At 36.5% G+C, this 25,822-nt stretch overlaps 4 protein-coding genes and 2 pseudogenes across 6 annotated transcripts; 4 read left to right on the top strand and 2 right to left on the bottom strand.

The window, feature by feature from the left end:
* The first annotated feature begins 1,529 nt into the window (after nt 1-1,529).
* Nucleotides 1,530-4,848, top strand: LOC148695373 (SH3 domain-containing protein 2-like; annotated as a pseudogene). Its single transcript, XR_015965117.1, has 9 exons — nt 1,530-1,774; nt 2,171-2,293; nt 2,379-2,448; nt 2,554-2,669; nt 2,762-2,863; nt 3,151-3,351; nt 3,466-3,529; nt 3,654-3,806; nt 3,894-4,848. The product of XR_015965117.1 is annotated as an SH3 domain-containing protein 2-like (transcript).
* A 1,908-nt stretch (nt 4,849-6,756) lies between these two features.
* LOC137717401 (TMV resistance protein N) lies at nt 6,757-11,968 on the top strand. Of its 2 annotated transcripts, XM_068456765.2 has the most exons (6): nt 6,757-7,378; nt 8,336-9,434; nt 9,519-9,818; nt 10,001-10,849; nt 10,942-11,548; nt 11,665-11,968. In XM_068456765.2, exons 2-6 carry the CDS (start codon nt 9,111-9,113, stop codon nt 11,850-11,852), a joined length of 2,268 nt encoding a protein of 755 aa, XP_068312866.2. In that variant the 5' UTR covers nt 6,757-7,378; nt 8,336-9,110; the 3' UTR covers nt 11,853-11,968. The 2 variants fall into 2 exon arrangements, with proteins under 2 accessions (XP_068312866.2, XP_088555039.1); XM_088698913.1 differs by lacking the exon at nt 9,519-9,818 and having other exon boundaries at nt 6,783-7,378.
* Nucleotides 6,877-8,993, top strand: LOC148695372 (disease resistance protein RUN1 pseudogene; annotated as a pseudogene).
* Nucleotides 11,969-14,478: 2,510 nt separating the features above from the next.
* LOC137717630 (SH3 domain-containing protein 2) lies at nt 14,479-17,549 on the top strand. Its single transcript, XM_068457050.2, has 10 exons — nt 14,479-14,833; nt 15,233-15,355; nt 15,442-15,511; nt 15,606-15,757; nt 16,037-16,138; nt 16,428-16,628; nt 16,742-16,804; nt 16,929-17,081; nt 17,169-17,243; nt 17,341-17,549. Exons 1-10 carry the CDS (start codon nt 14,786-14,788, stop codon nt 17,455-17,457), a joined length of 1,104 nt encoding a protein of 367 aa, XP_068313151.2. The 5' UTR covers nt 14,479-14,785; the 3' UTR covers nt 17,458-17,549.
* A 353-nt stretch (nt 17,550-17,902) lies between these two features.
* On the bottom strand, nt 17,903-18,332 carry LOC148695371 (uncharacterized). The gene is made up of 2 exons (XM_088698362.1): nt 18,012-18,332; nt 17,903-17,956 (listed from the first exon to the last, which is right to left on the bottom strand). Exons 1-2 carry the CDS (start codon nt 18,330-18,332, stop codon nt 17,903-17,905), a joined length of 375 nt encoding a protein of 124 aa, XP_088554488.1.
* Nucleotides 18,333-21,351: 3,019 nt separating this feature from the next.
* Nucleotides 21,352-23,402, bottom strand: BBX21 (salt tolerance homolog2). The gene is made up of 3 exons (XM_068457779.2): nt 22,826-23,402; nt 22,252-22,698; nt 21,352-22,026 (listed from the first exon to the last, which is right to left on the bottom strand). Exons 1-3 carry the CDS (start codon nt 23,009-23,011, stop codon nt 21,754-21,756), a joined length of 906 nt encoding a protein of 301 aa, XP_068313880.2. The 5' UTR covers nt 23,012-23,402; the 3' UTR covers nt 21,352-21,753.
* Nucleotides 23,403-25,822: the final 2,420 nt, after the last annotated feature.

Raw genomic sequence — 25,822 nt, 5'->3', positions numbered from 1 at the left:
CTTTTCAATTTGGATGTAAGAGTTAAAATCTTACAGTGCCAAATACACAACTGCTGATTTCCTCATCTGACCTGCCTAACCATTTTGCTTGGATCTCTCACATAAGAAGCAACTTGTTCACTAATATTCTGCAATTGGAAAAAGAAAAATGAATTCTTGGTGAATATCTGGCAAAGCATGGCACAAGTCCGTCATAAGGAAAGGCATGGTTACAAGTTCAATTATAGAGCCAAACCTGATTAAAGTCGTATGATTCTCTCCCCTCTTTTTTTACCTTCTTTTCTCTCTCCTCCTATTTGAACAGTCACGGTTAAATTACGTCAACATCTTATATTAATTTTTTATAGAAAGAGAAAGACAACATAAAGAATATGAAAGGAGGAGATGAAAGGGGATGGAAAGAGGAGGGGAGAGAATCCTAGTCCCTGATTAAAATCATGCAGTTTGCTTTTAATAGCAGCAGCACATGTGGTTACCTTCATCTTCCTCTGCCATTTGTCTATCGATTTGTTTCTGAAAGTGGCTATTCTACAAGATACAGCATGACAGGTCTTAGTTAGACCAAGTAACCGGCATGGAAATGCTTTCTGAAGTAAGATTCTGAACTCGAGAGCTTTGTGCCAAAGAGACTTCAGAAAAATGAAAAAAAAAAAAAAAAAAAACATAGAATATGAGTAAGAATAAACATCGATCAGACAATAATTCACTGTATAAATCATTTTTTCAACTTTAAAGTGTGGCTTAAAAGGAAGCTTTAAACAAGTAGCAATAATTTCATATTGAAAAATAAAACCTATTTCATGGATATTACAAGAGCCATTATTTTGAAAAACACACCTTTTGGTTCTCCACTGCTTGACTTTTAAGAAGATCTTCGTCCTTGTGACGATTCAGATTCTTTAAAATATCTCTACGACGGAATAAACAAAACCAATCTAGGGCAAAATTGACTTATTCGATTTGATTATGTTCATTGATTTTTCTGTTCACATGTTTACCCCTACTTGCCATGTAGTTTTGGGGGTGTTCTACTCTTTAGAGCATAGTGCTCTTCTCTTTACACACAAGTTTCAATTTTATGATTCTTAAACTAAGGGACCATTTGATAATCATTTCGTTTTCAATTTAAAAATATAAAAAAAAACTAAATGGAGATTTCAAAATTCGGCCTAGAATTTTCGCTTTTGATTTTCAGTTTTAATTTTTTTTTAACAACTGAAAACTAAAAATAGTTACGAAAAGAATTTTTTAGTTTTTAATTTTTTTTAAAAAAAAAAAACTGAAAACTCCAAACTATAAACTAAAAATTAAAAAGTGAAATCAAAATGGGCTGTCAACAAAATTGAAAAAAGACTGGGCTCAATTACTGAATTCAAAGCAGGGCTTAAAGGCCCAATGGATCCGCATAAATATTTTTGGTTATTATTATTTTTAAATCAAAACTAAAATCTCTTATTTACCAGTTATCGTAGTAGTAGGCATGTTATTTTATTTTATAAGAAAAAGAAAAAAAAGTAATGAATAGCTGCACATAAACTAAATACAAAAAGGAATGAAATGAAGTGAAGAGGAGTGGGAGACTAACGTTTAATTCAAGATAAAGAAAGAAAGGTAATCGCGTTTCCAAAAACAAAAAGAGAAAGAAAGATAATCGCACCACGACGGGGCGACGTGGCGGTCATTTAACGGAAAATAACAGACAAATCAGCCTCCAGACCAACCGTTGATGGAGGCAATCAGGAAGCTCAGAGATCAGGTCGCCAAGCAACAGCAGGTACTCTCTTGTTTGATTCCGAATTTGTATTTCGGTATGGATTATGATATGAACATAATCTGCGTTGATTGCGAGATACTGAGATTGCTTAATGAATAATATTTATATAATTGTTCGAGTTGAATTGGATCGATTCGAATTCGAATAGATTTTTCACTATTTCTGCTCTGTTTGGGGATGTGTTGGAGTGTAATGTTGCTGAATTTCTGAAATTTTGAGCTAGGCGTTGGTAATTACTTATCGATTTTAGGATTTAATTGGATGCTTAATTTTTACATTTTCGGAAAACTTAAAGCGAAAATGGCATATAATTCAACGTTCTATGCTTCATTAATGCATAAGAGTTAGTCGAAGCTTTATCGAGTTTGCTTTTGATTATTTTGTGAACACCGTCAGGCTGTGTTCAAACAATTATCTGGTGGCATATATGGGGGATCGGATAATGTTGCCTCGGATGAAAATGAATTTCAACAGCATCAGAAACTCAAGAAGCTGTACATATCAACTCGTGCTGCCAAGGTTGCTACGCTTATTTTTTGTCTGTGCTTTAAACGAGCATCACGTTAGTTGTGTTACCTATCGTTTTTTGCTTCTTCTTTAACAGCATTACCAAAAGGAAATTGTCCGCGGAGTGGAAGGTTACATTGTGGCCGGTTCAAAGCACGTTGAAATAGGTATGTTGCTTGAAATGCGTTCTCTTTTCTTGGGAGTTTGGATATGAATTCATGTTGGTTTTATCAGTTGGATATGAATTCATGTTGATACCAAGCTATCAGAAGATAGCAGGAAATATGGTTCTGAAAAGACTAATTTTCGTGTGCATTTGATCATTATGAAAGAAATTTACAGTAAAAATTGTTTCCATTTTCACGTGGGGTTCAAGACTACTTTTTGTGTTATTATGCATCATATGACAAACTGGTTCACCATTTCTTTCTATAGGTTTGCATAATAACTCTTTCTGTGCTTATCAATTTGCCTGTGTAGGTTGCAGAGCCTTTAAGGGCAATGATAGTGGGAGCGCCCTTGGAGGATGCTCGACATCTAGCTCAACAATATGCTACAATGCGGCAAGAAGCTGAAGCTCAGGTATATGCAGTTTCTTCTGTTTCCTACCAATTTTATACTACAGTGATTTTATATGTTACATGGTTATCGTACATTTTCTCGGTTAACTTTTTTTGTTTTCTTTTAAAAGTGTTTGTTCATTTTGAGACAATCATGCATTGGTATTCATAGAGAACGCAAAATCTTAAGATGTTTAATGTAAACTTGTTGAGATTGCTTCATTACTTGAAGCTTTGTTGTAATTTGGTTGTTGGTTTTTTTATTACTCCTTCAGATTTGTCGATATATACTAACTTCCACTGGGATAGGCTATAGATGTTTCCAGATGCCAGACCAAAGCACGGGATTCTGCAGGTAATGCTGATATTATCATGAAACTAGAAGCTGCTGAAGCCAAGCTTCAGGAGCTGCAGTCTAGCGTTGCAATATTGGGAAAAGAAGCTAGTGCAGCTATGGCTGCTGTTGAAGGTCAACAACAAATATTGACTCTTCAGCGGCTTCTTGCAATGGTAAGGGATTGCCTTCCCTTTTTTATTTAAGTATTAAGACCTTGGCCTGTTCTAGTGACAAGACTGAAAAGGAAATTAATTTTGTAAACTTGTCATTTTTCGTCCCCATTCAAGGTTGAAGCAGAGCGCAACTATCATCCAGAACGTTCTTCTGATACTTGATCAGCTTGAAGGCGAGGTATGAAATATCCTAAAGTCTTCCTTTCAGCATGAAAATTTCTTTTCCCAATTCATTTGGCTGTATATTATTCTAGTGTCTTGCTACTAAAAGCAGAGATCATTGACACTATTTGTTGGGACAGATTTTGTCAGAAAAGCAGCAAATTGAAGCATCGCATAGTCCGCCTACAGAGGACACTATGCCTCCACCACCATCGTATGAGGATCTCAGCCGTAGCTTTGCTTCTGAAACCTATGATGAATTGACAGGGTTGAGGGACTATTTCTTAGGAGAGGTATCTTTATGCTAATGTTGTTGTATCGAAGTTTTAGTCTGTTCGACTCTTTAGTTTCTAGTTACTGTTTCTTTTCGTCTACCGCAGGTTATGTACACCTTCCACGCTGTAACTGATGTGGAGTTAAGTTTGTCATTCGGGGATTACGTTGTCGTCCGGAAGGTTCTGTCGTCTTTCCTGCTTGCATGCTTTCATCTTATATTCATGTTCGGATTTATTTCTTTCGTATTGAGGTTAAATTTTCATGTTCAGAGACGTCCACTCAGGTATGTTCGTCAATGCATATGCATTAGCACACCACCGAGTGCATTAGAATATGGATTTCAGTTTTGGGTGCTGCATGCATTAAAGTAGTTTGTGTGGTTTTGGTTATTGTTGCCGCTGAGAGCATGAGTGGTTTTCTGTAGTTGCTGAGAGTTATATTGTGAGCAGAATTCATACAGCAGCTTTCATATACGGCACATGTAGTCGGCAGCACTGCATTTAGAAAGAGAAAGTTATATTTTCTTGACTGTTTATTCAAAACTTATATGTTGCATGTTCTGGGTTTTAAAGTGAGTCGGCATAAGAGTCTTTATTTGAGAAAAAACAGTTTTGTGTCCATGTGTTTTCAAAGAAAATATTTTAGTTTTTAATCACTGATTTTTCATTGTGCTTCAATTAGAAATCAATTATGAGAATGTGCCTTGTGATTTTTGTAATTGGTTGATTTCAAAAAATCATTACATTTCATACATTCTGCATGATCACGTTAATATCTTGCAAATTTCGAGGAGATAGTGATTGACAGCCACGTTAGTGTCGTGCCACTTCCACTTGAAGGCTAAAGAGAGATTGAGTAGCAAAGCGCAGTGAAAAAATTGCCTACTAGTATGTGGGTCTAGTTGATAAGTTTTGTAAGTCTTTTTGTACTCATTTTTCTTATTGTTTGTCCTGATTTAAGAGTCAGAGGATTTTCTCAGTGGTGAGTTTTATCTTGTTAAATCCTAACACATGTTATTTGTCTTTTTAATTACAAGTGTGTAGGATAATATTTCACTTATTTTCTTGTAGTGAACTCTATCTTAGACATTCATCAACATATAGAGTTTATGACATAGGACTTTGCTACTATATTATTCAGTGCATTGATTAATTTGTAAAGCGCTCATTTATCCTAATTATAAAATATAATATGTTCAAGACATTAAAAAAAATGGAAGTGTCTTTCAACAGTTTGGATGTCATGTATGGCCATATCCTTTATTTCCACCATTCTTATCAACCGGATGGGGAGAGATTGTCTTTGTCTCACAAACCCATAATGTGGCAATCGTCCATTAGAAAGGTAACGTACGTTTTGAAAATCTTGGCAAATATTGAATGAGTAATGACGCCTTAAAAATAAAATTAAGTTATCTGAAAGAATGTCTCATAAAATAAAATAAGAAAAATTAATAAAAAGAGCTTAAAAACTTTGAGTTTTAACGATAAGAACAAAATAAAAAGTAAAATGAATTGTATCAGGTTTGACTTTTTAGTATAAAAATGTGATTTTTCGTTAAAGTGAACAGTATCGTAGACTTTTCGTTAAAATTTCCAATAAAGTAACAAAATAATCAACAAAAGTACCAGTATACCAAATTGGACATTTTTCAGCGTTGAAATGAAATATGAAAGGAGATCAAGTTGATATTATTCATCCACTTTTTTTTTTTTTTTTGAATAAACGATATTGTCTACACTAAGAAGAGGGAGTTGGCTAAGCATCACAATGGGCTAGCAATAACATGGTTCAAATTTGCATTTGACGAGAATCAAACATAAAACTTCTTACTTACAAGTGAAGAGAAATATCATTAGACCGTAACATTATTCATCTGCTTTTAAATAATGAATAATCAAGAAAAACATTGCATGGGGTCCCCTCTCGTCACTTACCACTAGTGGCCATCACTTCCGTGAGCAAAAGAGATATTTCCAATTGCTTGACCAAAATATAATGATGTCAAAAGAGCGGGGAAAATGAAAAGGAAACTCTGGAGGGTAGAGGGAAGGAAAAGGAGAAAGGAGAAAAGGAGAAGGGAAAAGTAGAAAGGGAAGAAGGAAAATGAGAGGAAATGAGGGGAAATTGGGAAGGAAACTCTGAAGGGTAGAGGGAAGGAAAAGGAGAAAAGGAGAAGTGAAAAGTAGAAAGGGAAGGAGGAAAATGAGAGGAAATTTCGGAGAATAGAGAAAAGGAGTAGGGAAAAGAAGAAAAGCGGAAAAGAAGGGAAAATGTGAAGGAAGCTTAGGAGGGTAAAGGAAAAGAGGGAAATGCATAAAAAATAAAAAATCATTATATCTACTAACGGAAGGGAGCAAAATGCCCCCAACTTCCCTTGTTTCTTACGTCGTAAATTATATTTCGTATAATGAGAAACCAATATTCCTACTCAAGGATATAGACATAACTTGCCGAATCTCGTTACTATACAACAAACCTATAACTGCACAATAATTCGATCAATCATCTTAAGTTCAACCATACATGTACCAAGATTCAAGTTTTTCCAAACTTTCGTTATGAAACTAACTGAACATTACAAGTGCCACATTATTATGTGGTTATATCAAGTTTTAAATTTTGTCTCATAACCACATCATCTTTAGGACAATCAATCTTGCAGTTGAATATATAAACCTTCGATATGGTGATATTGGAAACACTAGTTGGTGGGTTGATTGGTAGAAATGGTTTCAACAGTTCAAGAACGAGAAATAAGCATTGAGCAACGATCAAAATGTGTTTTATTTTATTACAAAAGATGTTTGTGCAATTAGAAATGCATTTTATCACAAAACGATGAGCAACGATCAATATAATTGTTATTTATAAAATCACACATAAAATAAGAAGTAATCTTTACTTTTTCTTTTCATGTCTGCCACTAGCGGCCGACCATGACTTAACAACCCATTTTATAATATTGTTTATAAATTTTTCTGGAAGTAGATGGAAAGGACCCAATTACATATTTCCCCTGCTCACAGACATTTGCATTGCACCTAGCAAACACCAGTTTTTTTGTTTGAACATCGATCCACATCAATGGCTCTTGTGAGAACATCTCCAGGAACCTCCTCTGATTCCAACACTTTTCGGGATTATCGCTATGACGTGTTCTTGAGCTTCAGAGGCGAAGAAACTCGCAAGACTTTTACCGACCACCTCTACACAGCCTTGAACAACGCAGGATTTCTTACGTTCCGAGACAACGATGAACTTGAGAGAGGAGAAGATATAAAGCCAGGACTGCGGAAAGCGATCCAGCAGTCACGAACTTCTGTTGTCGTGTTTTCGAAAGATTACGCGTCATCCAGTTGGTGTCTTGATGAGCTTGTGTTGATCCTTGAACGCAAGCGGACCATGTAGTTTTACCAGTCTTCTACGATGTCGATCCGTCCCACGTGAGGAAGCAGACAGGAAGTGTTAGAAAATCATTTGCTAGAAGCCAGAAAAATCAGTCATCGGAAAAGGTGGAGGGATGGAGGAAGGCACTTGCAGAGATTGCAGATCTAGCAGGCATGGTCTTACAAAATCAAGCTGATGGGTAACTTTCATTATCTCCATTTCTCTTCTCTTTCTTGGGTCAATTTGATGTATGATCCGTAGTGACCTAGATTTTTATATATTTATTAATTCAATCTCAGTATTGAATAATAATCTCAATTTAGGTCAACTTAAAGAAGTCACACTCAACTCAACTCAAGGATTAGTCATTTTCCATGTTAATCTACTGGTTTCTAGTTGCTTAAATATTTTTGAAAGCTGGTGAGGCAAAAAGTTAGGATGTGATCTGTAATGTATTTGTCTATAGTTCGTATAAATTATGCAATATATTCTATTTTTTTTTAGGAAAACTAATAAAAAAATGTTTGAGTTTTAACGATAAAAGTAAAATAAATAGTATCAGGATTGACTTTTTAGTATAAAAATATGATTTTTCGTTAAAATGAACAGTACTAGAGCTTTTTGTTAAAGTTTTTTTTTTTTTTTTTTTTCAATTTAATTTTGTCAGGAGTCCTCTTTTTGCTTAAATATTTTTGAAAGCTGGTGTGCAAAAAAGTTAGGATGTGATATGTAATGTATTTGTCTATAGTTCATATAAATTATGCGATGTATTTCTTTTTTTAGGAAAACTAATGAAAAATGTTTGAGTTTTAACGATAAGGACTTAGGAAAACTAATGAAAATTTTTTGAGTTTTAACGATAAGAACAAAATAAAGGGTAAAATGAATAGTATCAGAATTGATTTTTTTAGTGTAAAAATGTGGTTTTTCGTTAAATTTTTTTGAAAGCCAGTGTGGAAAAAAGTTAGGATGTGATTTGTGATGTATTTGTCTATAGTTCGTATAAATTATGCGTTGTATTCCTTTCTTCTTCTTTTTTTCAATTTAATTTTGTCAGCAGTCTTCTTTTTTTTCTTATTTAAACAAAGGCAATCAACACATGTTTTAATTATCTAATTTCCCCAATTCATTTTTCATTTTGTTTGCAAATTCTTAGGTACGAGTCAAAGTTTATCAAAAACATTGTTAAGGTGATAGGAGACAAGTTAAGTCGCACGCCGTTGAGTGTTGAACCAAAATTGATTGGAATTCAATCTCAAGTCAAACGCATCAATTTGTGGTTACAAGATGGATCAAGTGATGTTGGTATATTTGTTGTGTATGGCATGTCTGGAATAGGGAAGACAACCATTGCAAAACATGTTTACAATTCAAACTTTAGAAGCTTTCAAGGAAGTAGTTTCATTGAAAATATCAAAGAAACAGCAGATCGACCAAATGGCTTAGTTCAAATACAAATGCAACTTCTTTGTGATATTTTGAACGACAGAGAAGTGAAAATACACAGTGTTAGTGAGGGAATAATTAAGATTGAAAGGGCCATAAGCTTGAGAAGAGTTCTACTTGTTCTTGATGATGTTGACCAAATGGACCAATTAGATGCAATCCTAAGGATGAAAGATCAGTTTTATCCGGAAAGTAAGATACTAATAACAACTAGGCGTGAAAGGTTGCTAAGGGCAGATCAAGTTACAGAGGTGCACAGAGTTCAAACTTTGGATTACAATGAATCATTAAAGCTTTTGAGTTGGCATGCTTTTGGCCAGGACCATCCCATAGAAGAATACATGGAGCACTCAAACCAGCTAGTGTAACATAGCGGCGGACTTCCATTAGCTCTAAAGGTTTTGGGTTCTTCTTTATCAGGGGAAAGTATAGATGTATGGGAAAGTGCATTGGAGAAGCTAAAAGTTATTCCTGATGGTCAAATCATGAATAAACTAAGAATAAGCTACGAAAGTTTAAAAGATGAACATGACCGGCAATTATTCCTCCACATTGCTTGTTTCCTAATAAGAAGGAACAAAAGCTACATTGTTAGAATACTCGATGGATGTGATTTCTATACAATCATTGGCATTCAAAATCTCATTGACAGATCCTTGGTGACACTTGATGAATATGGCAAGGTGGAAATGCATGACATGATTTGTGCTATGGGAAGAGAAATTGCTCATCAAGAATCAGAAGAGCCTGAGAAACGTAGTAGATTATGGCGCCATAAGGATTCTTTCCATGTATTGAGGAAAAAGAATGTAAGAAACATGCCTTTTATGCCTATATATGTATTTCTTCTTGTGAAAATTATGCATATTAATGTCTTTTTTTTTTTTTTTAAGGGTACGAAAAAAATCCAAGGTCTTGTCCTGGATATGCGTAACCATCCTGTAAACAGTCCAATAAACACAAATGAGATAGTCTTGGAAACCAATGCATTTGCAAGGATGCGCAATTTACAACTACTCCATCTTAGTCATGTACGAGTGGATGGATGTTATGCAGATTTCCCTACAGAATTAAGATGGTTGTGTTGGCTTGAATTTCCTTTGGATTCTATACCAATTGATTTTCCTTTGGAGAACGTAATTGTTCTTGAAATGCAATATAGTAGCTTAAGACAAGTATGCAGAGGAACAAAAGTATGTTACTCTATGCATTTCAATTCCCTTTCCTTATTTAGTTATTTTTTTATTTGTTGACTAACTCCATGTGTTAAAATGAACTACTATGTTTTCTTTAATTCGATGACTAATTTCTTATCTTAGATACTTATTTCATTGTTCTATTTTCTTTTCTGTTTTTTTTTCCTCTGTTTCCACAGTTTCTTCCATCGTTGAAGATCCTTGACGTGAGCCATTCTCATGGCCTTAGTGAAACCATTGACTTCTCACTTTTCCCCAATCTAGAGGAACTGATTCTTGTAGATTGCACAAGCCTGGAGAATGTTCATGAATCCATTGGAAACCTGGAGAGACTCGTGTACTTGAATATGAAGGATTGCAAGAATCTTAGGAAGCTTCCGAAGAACATGTGCATGCTTAAATCACTTGAAACACTCATTTTATCTGGTTGCTCAAATCTTGATGAGTTTCCAGTAGAGATGGTGAAGAAGATGGAGTCTCTGAAAGTTCTTGAGACAGATGGAATTCCAATAAGTGAATTATGGCCAGAAAGAAGTTCAGCTATCTTGAGTTCTTTTCCATCCTCTGTGGTAGAGTTAAGTCTGAAGAGGTGCAGTCTTTCTGATGATGTCTTTCCTGAGGATTTAAGTAATCTATCCTACTTGCGAAGACTACATCTTAATAAGAATCCAATTTGCAGTTTGCCAGTTTTCATCAAAGGTTTGAGAAGGATCGATGAACTCTCTTTCCAAGGTTGTGATAGGCTCGAATCGCTTGTGGGGTTGCCGGAAGCGCTCCAAAGGCTAAATATAAGCGGATGCACATCATTAAAAAAAATAACTTTACATTCCCTTAATCGACAGCGTTTAGCAACTATGGGTAACAACTGGAATCTTATTGAGTGGATGGGCTGTTACAAGTTAGAGCCTATTGATAGAGTTGATGTGGAAATGATCAAACTTTTGGGCTTGTGCAACTTGGAATCCATGCCAGCTGTTCGAATGTATAATCCATTGACATTCAGGGATCCCAAAGAGGTCCCCGTCCAGGTGCGCCTCTCTTTCTCTCTCTCATAAGTCTTAAATATATAATGGGAAACAAATGACTGAGTAATGTTGTTATGACTGTGGCAAATACATAGGGATTGTATCAACGTGGTATATTCAGCACGTTTTTTGTTAGGAATGAGGTTCCAGGCCAGTTCAGCTTTAAAAGTACCAAGTCCTCGATATCTTTTATTGTCCCTTTACTACTTGCTAGTCACAGAATTCGAGGCTTGAACATCTTTGCTACCTATGCAAAGGAAAATTCAAATAATTATTTTACTGGACCTAGAATTGCTCCAATAATGATCAAAGTGAGAAACAAGAGTAAGGGTCTGAAGTGGATCCATGCCCCAGAGTTCTATGGAATTCCAGGTGATGGAGAAGATATGATATGGTTGAGCCATTGGAAGATGGAGAATGAAGCAATATTACAATGTGGAGATGAAGTGGTGGTTTCGGTAATAACCGGAGGACGTGACGTGTTTTGGGTAAAGGAGTTTGGTGTCGAGCTTGTGCAAGAGCACCAAGACAAGATGAGTACCCAACACAACTCCAAATCAGATCCTAATTATCCACATGTTATCGGTGGATATTTGAAGACGTGGAAGTGCAGACCGGGAATATACTTCCTGGGTGGTTATGCAAGAGCAGATACTGACGACATTGATATCCTCATCATGGACTCTGATGAAGAAGACGCAAGTATGTTGTGTTGTTGTATTGCATTGAATTATACTCCATCCAAACACTTCCAGGTGTGTCCGTATTCATTTCAAAAACATTTCCAATAAATTTTATGTTATTTGTATGTTTTTCAGACAAAGAAGGGCAAGAGAATGAACCTGATGACACAATTCCAAAGACGAGGGTTGCTAGCAATAACTGCAGCCTGAGTGGCTGGAAGGTGCGCCTCACAACTGTCGGCTTCTTTTTCGCGCTTGCTCTAGTAGGTTGGTCCTCCATCTCCCAAAAAAAGAAGCGACACTCGTCCACAAGCCCACCATGAGTTTGTAATTTGACTTGATATAGATATATCTTTGCAGTCCTTGCTCTCAAGATGTTTTCTACCTTCAAAACTTCAAGTTCAAAGCTAATCACTCTTAACCGCTTGAGATCTAAAAACCCCTTACAACTAGATACCGAAGTTTAAATGTGTTCAATGCCATCAAATATAGCATAAAATACATCCAGCATTAGCGATACTATCAGAGTATCAGTAAATAAGTAAAACAAAAAAATGCTTCTACACATGGTAGCGTTTTTTTTTTTTTTTTTTTTTTTGGGGGGTGGGGGGGGCGGGAATTATTTCGGCATCAGGGAAAACAAAAGCAGACCTCACAGGCTGCACATCCAAGTGGCAAACAAATCAAAATTTTAAATAAAGCTAATGGCGCATGAAGAGTATTGAAACACTTGTAGTCCTCGAACACAGGCTACATGGTCTTTTCTTATAACAATAAAAGGGACAAATTCATCAAGTCACATTTGAGTCATTTAAAAAAAATGAAGCAAACACCACAAACAACCCAAAATATGTTCAAACCTAGTATCAAACTAATTATAAACCGCATCCATCCCAATTAATGAATTTATACCTCATTTGTGCGTTAAAACTAATTATAAACTGCATGCATCCCAAACAATGAATTTGTACCTCATTTGGAAGTTATAATAGCACATGGGAAAAATGAAAATTCCATGGGACATTTAATCCAACGAATTTACAGATGGGTCCTAAGATTAGTATAGGATTATAGTTAACCACAAGTATATGCAATCAGTACCTCTCCCTGTGTAGTGTTGTCCCCCTCAGGAACCTGCACATCCATAAATCATGTTTAGTCATGTTTAAATTACTAAACGTACAAAACTTAAGAAAAACTCATCTTGATGTTAAACATATGAATTGTATCAAAGGAGAAATTTTTAATTGTGACACGAACACAAGTGATACATTACATATTTTAATAGAAGTGGTGAGAAATTTTATTTTTTAAGTTATTAACTTTTTAGCACACATATCCAATCATTTGTATAGTAACACGCGATGTACCATCCCGTGTACCGATCATACTGAAAAATTCCTCGTATCTGAGCATGCACGTGATACCTTGGGAACTGTGAAATTTTCATTCTTTTCAATTTAGATGTAAGAGTTAAAATCTTACAGTGCCTAATACACAACTGCTGATTTCCTCATCTGACCTGCCTAACCATTTTGCTTGGATCTCTCACATAAGAAGCAACTTGCTCACTAATATTCTGCAATTGGAAAAAGAAAAATGAATTCTTGGTGAATATCTGGCAAAGCATGGCACAAGTCCGCCATAAGGAAGGGCATGGTTACAAGTTCAACTATAGAGCCAGACCTGATTAAATTAGTATAATTCTCTCCCTTTCCCCCCCCCTCTCTCTCTCTCTCTCTCTCTCTCTCTCTCTCTCTCTCCTTCTGTTTGAAAGGTCACGGTTAAGCCACGTCAACATTTTATATTAATTTTTTATAGAAAGAAAAAAACAAAATAAAGAATGTGAAAGGAGGAGATGGAAGGAGATGAAAAAAAGGAGAGGAGAGAATCCTAGTACCTGATTAAAAGCATGCACTTTGCTTTTAATAGCAGCAGCACCTGTGGTCACCTCCGTCTTCCTCTGCCATTTGGCTATCGATTTGTTTCTGAAAGTGGCTATTCTACAAGACACAGCATGACAGGTCTTCGTTAGACCAAGTAACCGGCATGGAAATGCTTTCTAAAGCAAGAATCTGAACTCGAGAGCTTTGTGCCAGAGAGACTTCAGAAAAACGAAAAAAAAAACATAGAATATGAGTAAGAATAAATATCGATCAAACAATAATTCACTGTATAAATCATTTTTTCAACTTTAAAGTGTGGCTTAAAAAGAAGCTTCAAACAAGTAGCAATAATTTCATATTGAAAAATAAAAACTATTTCATGGATATTACAAGAGCCATTATTTTGAAAAACACACCTTTTGGTTCTCCACTGCTTGACTTTTAAGAAGATCTTCGTCCTTGTGACGATTCAGATTCTTTAAAATATCTCTGCGACGGCATAAACAAAACCAATCTAGGCCAAAATTGACTTATTCGATTTGATCATGTTCACTGATTTTTCTGTTCACATGTTTACCCCTACTTGCCATGTAGTTTTGGGGGTGTTCTTCTCTTTAGAGCATAGTGCTCTTCTCTTTAGAGCATAGTGCTCTTCTCTTTACACACAAGTTTCAATTTTATGCTTCTTAAATTAAGAGACCATTTGATAATCATTTCGTTTTCAATTTAAAAATTTTAAAAACTAAATGGAGATTTCAAAATTTGGCCTAGAATTTTCAATTTTAATTTTTTTTTTTAACAACTGAAAACTAAAAATAGTTACAAAAAGAATTGTTCAGTTTTTAATTTTCAAAAAAAAAAAAAAAACTGAAAACTCCAAACTATAGACTAAAAATTAAAAAGTGAAATCAAAATGGGCTCCCAACAAAATTGAAAAAAGACTGGGCTCAATTACTGAATTCAAAGCAGGGCTTATTAGGCCCAATGGATCCGCATAAATATTTTTTGTTATTATTATTTTTAAATCAAAACTAAAACCTATTATTTACAAGTTATTATAGTAGACTTGTTATTTTATTTTATAAGAAAAAAGAAAGAAAGCAATGAACAGCTGCACATAAACTAAATACAAAAGGGAATGAAATGAAATGAAGAGGAGTGGGAGACTAACGTTTAATTCAAGATAAAGAAAGAAAGGTAATCGCGTTTCCAAAAGCAAAAAAAGAAAGAAAGGTAATCGCACCACGACGGCGGCGACGTGACGGTCATTTAACGGAAAATACCAGACAAATCAGCCTCCAGATCAAGTCTTGAAGGGCACAACTCTGAAAAATCGAGACTACCTACAGCTGAGCTCCGACCAACCGTTGATGGAGGCAATCAGGAAGCTCAGAGATCAGGTCGCCAAGCAACAGCAGGTACTCTCTCTCGTTTGATTCCGAATTTGTATTTCTGTATGGATTTTGATATGAACATAATCCGCGATGATTGCGAGATACTGAGATTGCTTAATGAAATAATATTTATATAATTGTTCGAGTTGAATTGGATCGATTCGAATTCGAATAGATTTTTCACTATTTCTGCTCTGTTTGGGGATGTGTTGGAGTGTAATGTTGCTGAATTTCTGAAATTTTGAGCTAGGCGTTGCTAATTACTTATCGATTTTCAGATTTAATTGGATGCTTAATTTTTACATTTTCGGAAAACTTCAAGCGAAAATGGCATATAATTCAACGTTCTATGCTTCATTAATGCATAAGAGTTAGTCGAAGCTTTATCGAGTTTGCTTTTGATTATTTTGTGAACACCGTCAGGCTGTGTTCAAACAATTTTCTGGTGGCATATATGGGGGATCGGATAATGTTGCCTCGGATGAAAATGAATTTCAACAGCATCAGAAACTCGAGAAGCTGTACATATCAACTCGTGCTGCCAAGGTTGCTACGCTTATTTTTTTGTCTGTGCTTTAAACGAGCATCACGTTAGTTGTGTTACCTATCGTTTTTTGCTTCTTCTTTAACAGCATTACCAAAAGGAAATTGTCCGCGGAGTGGAAGGTTACATTGTGGCCGGTTCAAAGCACGTTGAAATAGGTATGTTGCTTGAAATGCGTTGTCATTTCTTGGGAGTTTGGATGTGAATACATGTTGGTTTTATCAGTTGCTATACATAATACTTTTTCAACAGGTACCAAGCTTTCTGAAGATAGCAGGAAATATGGTTCTGAAAAGACTTGCACCAGTGGTAACACACTGGCGAGAGCTGCACTGAGTTTTGGAAGAGCTCGGGCCCAAATGGAAAGAGAGTGCGGAGTTCTACTTAAAGCCCTTGGCACACAGGTTTAAGTTAAATTATTACTATACAATGCTTCATATTAAGTAAAAATCAAATATTGCCAGGGCCGGTTTCATACAAATGGAATTTCAACTGACTAATTTCCGTGTGCATTTGATCATTTTGAAAGAAATTTACAGTAAAAATTGTTTCCATTTTCATGTGTGGTTCAAGAACTGGACTGCTTTTTGTGTTGTTATGCATCATATGACAAACTGGTTCACCGTTTCTTTCTATAGGTTTGCATAATAACTCTTTCTGTGCTTATCAATTTGCCTGTGTAGGTTGCAGAGCCTTTAAGAGCAATGATAGTGGGAGCGCCCTTGGAGGATGCTAGACATCTTGCTCAACGATATGCTAGAATGCGGCAAGAAGCTGAAGCTCAGGTATATGCAGTTTCTTCTGTTTCCTACCAATTATACTACAGTGAATTTATATGTTACATGGTGATCGTACATTTTCTCGGTTAACTTTTTTTGTTTTCTTTTAAAAGTGTTTGTTCATTTTGAGACAATCATGCATTGGTATTCAATCATAGAGAACGCAAAATCTTAAGATGTTTAATGTAAACTTGTTGAGATTGCTTCATTACTTGAAGCTTTGTTGTGATTTGGTTTTTGGTTTTTTTATTACTCCTTCAGATTTGTCTATATATACTAACTTCCACCGGGATAGGCTATAGATGTTTCCAGACGCCAGGCCAAAGTACGGGATTCTGCAGCTAATGCTGATATTATCATGAAACTAGAAGCTGCTGAAGCCAAGCTTCAGGAGCTGCAGTCTAGCGTTGCAATATTGGGAAAAGAAGCTAGTGCAGCTATGGCTGCTATTGAAGGTCAACAACAAAGATTGACTCTTCAGCGGCTTCTTGCGATGGTAAAGGATTGCCTCCCCTTTTTATTCAAGTATTAAGACCTTGGCCTGTTCTAGTTACAAGACTGAAAAGGAAATTAATTTTGTAAATTTTTCATTTTTCGTCCCCATTCAAGGTGGAAGCAGAGCGCAACTATCATCAGAATGTAGTTCAGATACTTGATCAGCTTGAAGGCGAGGTATGAAATATCCTAAAGTCTTCCTTTCAGCAAGTCAATTTCCTTTCCCAATTCATTTGGCTGTAAATTATTCTAGTGTCTTGCTACTTTAAGCAGAGATCATTGACACTATTTGTTGGGACAGATTTTGTCAGAAAAGCAGCGAATTGAAGCATCACCTAGTCCGCCTACAGAGGACACTATGCCTCCGCCACCATCGTATGAGGATCTCAGCCGTAGCTTTGCTTCTGAAACGTATGATGAATTGACAGAATTGAGGGACTATTTCTTAGGAGAGGTATCTTTATGCTAATGTTGTTGTATCCAAGTTTTAGTCTGTTCGACTTTTTAGTCTCTACTAATTGTTTCCTTTCGCCTACCGCAGGTTATGTACACCTTCCACGCTGTAACCGATGTGGAGTTAAGTTTGTCATTCGGGGATTATGTCGTTGTCCGGAAGGTTCTGTCATCTTTCCAGCTTGCATGTTTTCATCTTATATTCATGGTTCGGATTTTTCTCCTTCGTATGGAGGTTAAATTTTCTTGCCCTTGAGCAGGTATCAAACAATGGCTGGGCTGAGGGTGAATGCAAGGGAAAAGCCGGTTGGTTCCCCTTTAATTACGTTGAAAAGCGGGAGCGTGCGCTTGCTAGCAAGGTCGCTGCTGTCTTTTAAATCTTTTGGTTGCCTGTTTAATTTGCTTGTGTTTGTGCTTCTGCTCTGGGATTTCAACTTCTTTTATATTGGGATTCAGTCGTCTTTGATGATCTCTAGTTGGCTTAGCGTCATCCTCGAGAAAGATGCGATGCATACACATGGAAGGGCTAATACTTTTTATATCCGCTATAATCCAACCCAATGTCGTCTTGGGCTCTCTCAGCACCCTCAAAAGCTTTTCTTCTTTTACCTTAGTCAACTTAGAATCAATAATAACGGGTAATGTTTCCGACTCACCAAGGTAGGCATACTTCAAGTGCTCGGGTAGTTGCTTGAGTTCCTCGAAGGGAGAAGTTCCTCGAAATGCTGGCGACCTCGGACATGATTACCTTCAACTTGTTGCACACTTTTAACCTCAACAATCGCTGGTAGTGCGTTAAGTGCAGCTTGCATTTCATAAAGTTCACTTTCCAAATTCGTACTCATCACAGTTTTGAGTGAGCCATGTCTCATGCATCTGCGGATCAAGTAAGCTTGAACAATTTGATGTCTACTCGAAAACAATCATATACCTTCCCAGGTTGCTTCATGGTATAAAAAATTCGGAATTCCATCGTCTCCTCAAAGACTGTCATTGTTAAGAGACCTTCTTTCACATCGATCTTAGTCCCTGAGGTAGCCGTGGATGGTCTTCCCAAAATAATCGGAATCTCCTTCTCATGCATAGGAACAACTTCCATATCAAGCACGATAAGATCCACTGGTACGAAAAAGTGATCAACTTGAACAAGAACATTCTCCAAAAGTCTCTGCGGATATTTTACTGATCGGTTTGCGAGTTGTAAGACTACTAAAGTTGGTTGAAGCTCTCCTAAACTTAGCTGTTCATACATTGAAAAAGGCATCAAATTTATGCTAGCCCCCAAATCAAGTAGGGCTTTTTTAAACGTGAGATTACCAACATTTTAAAAGATAATAAATGTAGCATTACTCTTTATCAATTAAAAAGTGAACCACCCGTTTAAAAAAGTAAACATCCGTCCAATAAGAATTTGCTAGAATAAGCAAGTGAAGCAAATAGGGCCCATGGTTGTGTAACTTGATCGGGAATTTGTACGCAATTTAAACACGCATAATTTTTTCCAGAAAGCTAACACTAAGGATTCTATCTATTTAAACTATATTTTGTAAATCATATGATGTGGTTGTTAATGATTTGATTATCACATAAGTGTTGATTAACGTGCTTATTTTATATTAATGACACATCACATGATTCGTAAATTGATTTAAAAAGTTGGTCTATCTAGCATTATTCTTTTCAGGTGTGATTGTGCTAGTAGGGTTAGCATTACTCTTTTTTATTATCGCCAAAGGCGAATTTGAACCACATTACTAGCCCATTGTGAAGCTTAGCCCACTCTTCCACTCTTCCACTTTTTTTTTTTTTTTTTTTTTTTTTTTTTTTTTGGAAATTGGTTAATTCATTACCCAAGCAAAGATGCCAGTCAATACAAGGAGAGCCTACAGTGAGGCAAGCAAACAACAAAACAAGGAAAACTACGTACAGCAGAGGGAGTTACAAGGAACACACCATAGCCAAGCTATTGGGTCGCTCCCTCCACTGCCCCTATTACATTAAGGAGGGTAGGGTCATTTTGAACCACAAAAAACTAGTGAAGATGGGGGTCTGTTGACCCAAGAAATATTGCACATCTCTACACATCGCTGCGATGCCAACAAGTCTGCCACCATGTTGGCTAATCTTTAGTATAAATAATATCGTTTATTTGAAAGAAAAAAAAAGTTTTGAAGATTTACTAGCTTAGCTTGACATGAAATTCAAATATCCAAACCAAAGGATTTTGTAGGAAAGGGTTCCTCTCTGGATCCCTTCCACCAAATCCTCCTCATCAAACAATCCGGATCCTTAAAATTTAATCCAACGACTAAAGTTATTATAACTTTTAAAGTAGGCATATGTTTGTAGCCGTTAAATCAAATTTTAAGGATTCATATTAGTTAATGGAGAAGATTTGATGGAATCATAGAAGGAATCCGGAGATGATTCATTTCCTTTTATATATTCTTGGGGATCTCTTAGACAATTAACTGGACCCCACAACAAAATGACACCATTCAGTCGACACTCGCTAGGGTTTCTCTCCTCATTTGGACATTCACCCTTCACATCGATGTTAACCACACTTCACAAAAACAAAAAACAAAAAAAAAAAATTAAATAAAAAGAAAGCCTTGTGTTTAATGTTTATCCACAAAGATTTTTATATTTGGACTACCAGTCAAAGTGGATATTTCCTACATGATTGGACATTGAGGTTTTTCCTTGTGAACAAATCACAATTTTCGATTAGATATGTCGTATACAAATAACAATTTTCGACTAGATACGTTGTATAAAACTTGTATGCATTCAGATTTAAAACTTAAAACAGAGTGTTACGTAAATATACATTTTTATTTTCGAGATTTTAACGAATTTAACTTTGTATGTATACAGAGACAGAGGCACAGAGAACCCAATGGGGGGAATGTGCTCAACTTATATGCATTTTATTTCACTCTCGCCAACAAACACAACACACTTCACTGTATACTCTTCTAATTCTGTCTTTATACGCATCAAACTGTAATTAACAGGTAAGAATAATTGACGTATGTAGCCGAGCAATGTTTATGCATAATATAATCAACAAACTAAGTGCGTTTGCACTGACGTTTGGCCATATGAGGTTTTAATTATACCAAGACAAAACCAAACGAGCTTTCGAGTTTTGATAAATGAAAGTGACACTGTGCTTGCCCATACGACTTGAAACCTTGTGCCTCAAGACAAAACGTGACCATCTTTCTAGAATGAGGATCTTCTCTGGATCCCCTGTGAGGTTTTATGAAATTTTTTAATTGTGTTCGTTTATCTGCAATCAGTTTTCGTCATATACTATTTATGTTTAATTTTAAATAAAAAATTTAAAATAATTTATGACCGCATAACATACAATGAATGAATAGACACGATTAAACAATTTTCTAAACATTCACAAAGAAAATAAAAAAAGGATCCTCATTCCTCTTTCCATGCCTTCGTACTTTTTTTTGTTGTTTTTTTGTCAATTGCCTCTCTGTACTTATCTTTCCACATCCGACTGTCAACTTCTTCATCATTAACCATCTACTTAAAATTTCTCTACCTGCCATTCCAACGTCACACTCTTGATTAGTAACTTCTTTTATATGATCGTCATAACTTTACATGCCGTTACAAGTTCATTCATGTTACAACATGTTGCCGTAAATTCCTTTAACATGCATGATGGTATAAAATCATTCCGCGTGATGTTACACCAGCTTAGCTAAGTTCCTCTAGCATGCATGGTTTTATAAATTCATTCCTTGTTATGTTAAAACCACTTTTGCTAGGTTCCTCTAGCTTGCATGATTTTATAAGTTCCAAGAGAAACCTGAGAATCTATAATCACATATGTTCATCGTACATAATGTGATAAAAAATTATTGTAATTTTTTAATTTAAAATTGAATATAAATAACACTTAATAAAAACTAATCACACAATATACAATAAACAGATATGATTAAAAGATCTTCGAGATTCTCATAAAGAAAATCCGTTAAGAATATAAGTTCACTCCCCGCGTGATGTTACACCACTCTAGCTAGGTCAATGACAAACTATGTCACTCGTCCAAATTATAACGCCTATATGATCTATAACATGACGTGCCAGTATAACCGGCACACGATTAAAATCTTTATCGAAAAAGTAATCTACAGTTATATGACCAAGCCTTTCCTACTATTTCCCGAAAATCTACTCACTTCTCCAATTCCACACAATTTATAAACTGAAAGCAAATGAAAAATCACAGAGAGTTGCAGTTGATATTTACATTGATGCTTGCATTCCGAAATAAGTACAAAGGGAAGAGAGAGAGAAGAGGAAGCTGAAGCACCCCAACTGAGTTAGTTGAAAGCCTTTAAAACTCCCCTCTTACAAAAAGTGGGAAGAAGAGACCGAAGTAAAACCACAAGAAGAAGAAGAAGGAAAAAAAAAAAAAAAAAAAAAAAAAAACAAACAAACAAACGAAATCCCTCCGTTAAAATTTACTTCAGAAGGATATAAGGATTGGATCTTGTGAGGTTTAATTCTAAATGGGTGATTTCCGCACACCAGTTTTCTTCGTCTGCGCTCCTTCGAGAATCAAGCGACAAAAACATAAAGCGCAGAAGGAGAAAAAAGTGTGCGGAAATCGCTTCCCACTCCAATTTGTTGTATCAAAAGGGTCTGAACCTCTTGGAGCCAAGAGATGGAGGACTGATCTGAGGAACTGTGAAGCCATCGTCCATCCAGAGTCTGTTGCTGGCATTCATGTTTGTACCCTCCTTTGTCTCTTTGAACCCGGCGAACCCACCGCCCACCTGTGAATACTGATGCGGAGGAGCTTGCGGTGCCTGTGGGACCCACATCCCCATATTTTCCGATGAGAAAGAGTTCAGATTGCTTTCCGGATAGGCATCTGAAAACGGCAGCATCATATCGTTGTCGGCCTGCCATCACCAATCAAAAAATGCAAGATGTCAGATCCCGCAGGCTAATTAACTAATTGATGACCAATCATGTCGTTTCCGCAAACTCATCATCTCTTATTGTCGTTAGGATGAAATAAATCAAACGAGAATAGAGAGACTAAAATAAACAGAAGTGTGCAGAAATCATTTCTGGACGGAAATTTCAAAATTTTATTGGGAAGAACGAGATCGATCAATGCAAACCTTAGAGAAACCAAAGGGGGCAGAAGAAAAATCAAGAAAGTCCTCAACGTGCCAGCCAGGAAGCGTCTCTATCAAGTACTCCGATATGCTACTAGTCGCACCCACCAAATTTTCACCGCCTTTGTTGACTGCAGCGGTTGAAGTTGAAATCTTGGCAGCAACTGGAGGTGGGTTTGGATTTGAAATTGGAGGGGAGGCGGTGGAAACAGATTCCTTGGTCAAAGGTTGATGCTTTTTGAGATCGGTAGCGGCGGTTTCAGAACTAGCAGTTGCTACAGTTGGCGGCGGTGGAGATTCGTAAAGGGCGGAGGTGGCGGAGAGCTTAATACCTGTTAGAAGAAATCGGTTGTGCTTCAGGGTGTGCTCGTTGGCGTTGTGAATTGGAAGGTCGCACTCCCTGCAGAGAATCGCTCTGTCCTGCTGACAAAACAAGAAGGCTCTTCTCTCCTGTGGATCAAGATTAAGAAACCCAAATCAGAAAATCGAGCCAAGTTAATATCTTTCCCGGATGGAGAATTAAAGGGAAGGAGGGAAGATATATATAGTAACAATCGAGCGGTAACCTAGTTAATACCTGACAGATATCACAGACAGGGAACTCCTTAGAGGAGGGGTGGATGAGAGAGAAGCGGTGGTGCTTGGAAGCGAGCTTATTGGCATGGTGGACACGGTGGTCGCAGGCGTCGCAGAGGGCGGCCTCGTCGGCGGTGCAGAACACCGAGGCGTCGTCCTTGTTACACACATCACACTGGATCTTCATCAGGTTGAAGCTCCAAAACAGGAAGAGAAGCTAAACCTAAGGGAAATAGGTAAAGAGGGGAAAGATGGAGGCAGTGGGAGTGGAGGTTCTCGGAAGAAAACAGGGGATAATTAAAGAGAACAAATATAAGGAGGGTAAAAAGTACTGGAGAGTAATAAAATAATATCTGGGAAATCTTGGGGTGCCATTTATGGCACTCTCTCTCTCTCTCTCTAAATTTACCAGAGCAAGAATGGTGGGAGTGAGTAGAAGGAAGATGCTGAGAGGTTGGGCGGTTGTTGCTTTATTAAATGGTTTTGGTCGGTGAATATTCAACAAATTACAGTAACCCAGTTCAGCTATGAAGTGAGAGTGGGATAAAAGTTCCATATGTTTTGGGGTTCGTTTGTTTACTATTTTTAGTTGTGGATAAGCTTTGATTCCCGTTTTATCGTTTTTGATTTCCGGGTTTGGTAATCGGTTCCTCTTTAGGCGAGAGTTGCATTTTTGCCTAGCATCCTCGGGTGGTGGTAATCCTTATTTGAGAATATTCCTTTAATTAGGTGGCAAGTGAGGAAGTGAGAAAGTCGGGGTAGGATTACTGCATAGGATAGTTTTCTCACAAACTAAAATTAACTTACGTGCAACACAAACGCTAATGTGACTGATAATATAGATGCATGAGAAAGTGAAAATATGTTGCAATTTGTGATGGTTTGAGATTGTTAAATTGTTATTTTCGTTTTATGTCAGTCTTTTTATATGTACGAGATTCTCTTTATAAGATGAATGAATTACATAATCACGTTGTTGTAACCAAATTTTCTCCTCCCAACGAAGTGCATCTTTCTTCCTTTGTTTCATTCTCAAATTGCTCTTAATCAATTGATAAATAATCAGTTCATCGTGAATTTCAAGTAGCTTAATCTACTTTTTAGTTTTTGTTTATTTTTTTAATTATACCTTTAAACCCCATTTTATGGGACCACCTTATTATACGTACCCATGCTGAATCGACATTGCAACTGATACCATGTGATCTCCAAATCTAGGAGGAGGAGGGCTTTGTTTATCGGAACAAGACCTCGAGCCTGCTAACGTTGCTGGCTACGACTTCCTCGCCACCCCCAGTGGCGGATCCACAGAGGGACCTGAGAGGTCCCAGGACCCTTCGACGACCCTAAATCGCTACTAGAAATTTTCTGGGGACCCCTCGTGCAGTGCAGGTTGCAGGTACGACATCTTCTTGTCGGAGAAGATGACCGGAGAAGAAAGAAAATAATTGGCCCAAAACAACAGAGTTTTGGCCAATTGTTTTAAATTATTTTTTAAATCCCACCCAAAGTGTTTGCCCATTATTTTAAATCCCTCCCCTAACCCACATCATTCCCCACTGTCCCACCCTTCCCCCGTTTCCCGCCGTTCTGCTTCCCCCAATGCCCAATAACATATTCACCCAAATTTCTTTTCTGTTTCCCCCAATGCCCAGCTTTAACATATTCATCCAATTTCCAATCCCCAACTCCTCAGATTTCAAAACCCTAAAATTCTAAATCCCACACCCAATCCCATATTATAATTTTATTACTCTAATATCATACCTCCCCAAATCTCTAGGTCACCACTATTTGGTTCACAATTCAAGTAAGTTTTTTGGTATTCTAATCTAATCTCAATTAAATTATATTAGATATTGATGAAGATTTTTAGTCTATTATTGATATGATTGTTGATATGTTTTATGTTTATACTCATTTGATCATTAGAATTTATATGGAAATTTTGTTTATTGGGTAATTGGTATATGTTTGTATTTTTTGTTAAATGTGTAGTTTAGAAATAAGAAATAAGGAATTTTTGTTTATTGGTTGATTGGTATATGTTTTGTGTTTTTGGTTAAATGTGTAGTTTAGAAATAAGAAATATGGAAAGATTTTTCAAGCCAAAGCCAATAACACCATCTACTTGTTCGGGTAGTTCGAGCTCAAGACAAATTGAGTGTGACATTGATTTTAATAATCTTGAGAGAGACCCGGGAAAAAGAATTCGAATGAAGGACTATCCTTCTAATATTCAAGATGAGGTCCGCAGAGCATATTTGCAAATGGGACCTTGTAGGCCTACAAAGTATGAGTTCCCATACACTTTGCATGCAAAGAAAAAGCGACGATTTGTTGTTTCGTGGTTTGAAGAATATGATTGGTTGGAGTATAGTATATCTAAAGATGCGGCATTTTGTCTTCATTGCTATCTCTTTAAAATCAACTTTTCACAATTAGGAAGCGATGACTTTATTATTGGGACCCCCCGAGTTTAAAATCCTGGATCCGCCACTGGCCACCCCACTCCACCACACACAGAAAGTAAACTTGAAAATTCGTTTCATATATGGTGGTGATGGTGGTGGTGGTGACAAGATAAGAGAAGATATCATGTGATCTCGAAAAGGAATAAGGGACCTTTCATAGTTCATGCTCATGTATAATTGGCGAAAGTGACCAAATTGTGCTTTCCCTTTGAGGATGGCATGCATGGAATATATATAGAAGGCTTGTGTTTAACTGAGTATAAAAAGTACGGAAAATGATGGGATTAGTCACGTTTATACAAGCATAAATGAACAGAATAAGTTCACACACACATGTGAAACTACTAATTCTAGCACTCTTCAATAAGATATATCATGTGTTTTGGGTAATAAATACTTGATATCTAGTTGTGTAAGATCATCAAAAGAAATATTCAAATGTCCAAATCATCATTAACAGTAAAAAAAGATATCAGCAATGTTTTTATAACCCAAAAGCTAAATCTGATGTGGCATGACATGAA

The sequence above is a fragment of the Pyrus communis genome, chromosome 8 (genome assembly GCF_041283825.1).
Source record: "Pyrus communis isolate YQ-2024b chromosome 8, ASM4128382v1, whole genome shotgun sequence".
Classification (NCBI taxonomy): Eukaryota; Viridiplantae; Streptophyta; class Magnoliopsida; order Rosales; family Rosaceae; genus Pyrus; species Pyrus communis.
Note: the sequence above shows the minus strand (reverse complement) of the source record. Positions and strands in the feature narration are given on the sequence as shown.

Excerpts from the sequence above, each read along its gene's own strand:
- LOC148695371 (XM_088698362.1), bottom strand. The coding sequence starts at position 18,332 with ATGTATGAACAGCTAAGTTTAGGAGAGCTTCAACCAACTTTAGTAGTC. Across the intron at positions 17,957-18,011 it reads CCATGAAGCAACCTGGGAAG|ATGCATGAGACATGGCTCAC; the intron begins GTATATGATTGT and ends CTTGATCCGCAG.
- LOC137717401 (XM_068456765.2), top strand. The coding sequence starts at position 9,111 with ATGAATAAACTAAGAATAAGCTACGAAAGTTTAAAAGATGAACATGAC. Across the intron at positions 9,819-10,000 it reads AAGTATGCAGAGGAACAAAA|TTTCTTCCATCGTTGAAGAT; the intron begins GTATGTTACTCT and ends CTGTTTCCACAG. Across the intron at positions 10,850-10,941 it reads CCAAAGAGGTCCCCGTCCAG|GGATTGTATCAACGTGGTAT; the intron begins GTGCGCCTCTCT and ends GCAAATACATAG.
- LOC137717630 (XM_068457050.2), top strand. The coding sequence starts at position 14,786 with ATGGAGGCAATCAGGAAGCTCAGAGATCAGGTCGCCAAGCAACAGCAG. Across the intron at positions 15,356-15,441 it reads TATCAACTCGTGCTGCCAAG|CATTACCAAAAGGAAATTGT; the intron begins GTTGCTACGCTT and ends CTTCTTTAACAG. Across the intron at positions 16,139-16,427 it reads GGCAAGAAGCTGAAGCTCAG|GCTATAGATGTTTCCAGACG; the intron begins GTATATGCAGTT and ends CCACCGGGATAG.
- BBX21 (XM_068457779.2), bottom strand. The coding sequence starts at position 23,011 with ATGAAGATCCAGTGTGATGTGTGTAACAAGGACGACGCCTCGGTGTTC. Across the intron at positions 22,699-22,825 it reads CTGTCTGTGATATCTGTCAG|GAGAGAAGAGCCTTCTTGTT; the intron begins GTATTAACTAGG and ends CTTGATCCACAG. Across the intron at positions 22,027-22,251 it reads CCCCCTTTGGTTTCTCTAAG|GCCGACAACGATATGATGCT; the intron begins GTTTGCATTGAT and ends TGGTGATGGCAG.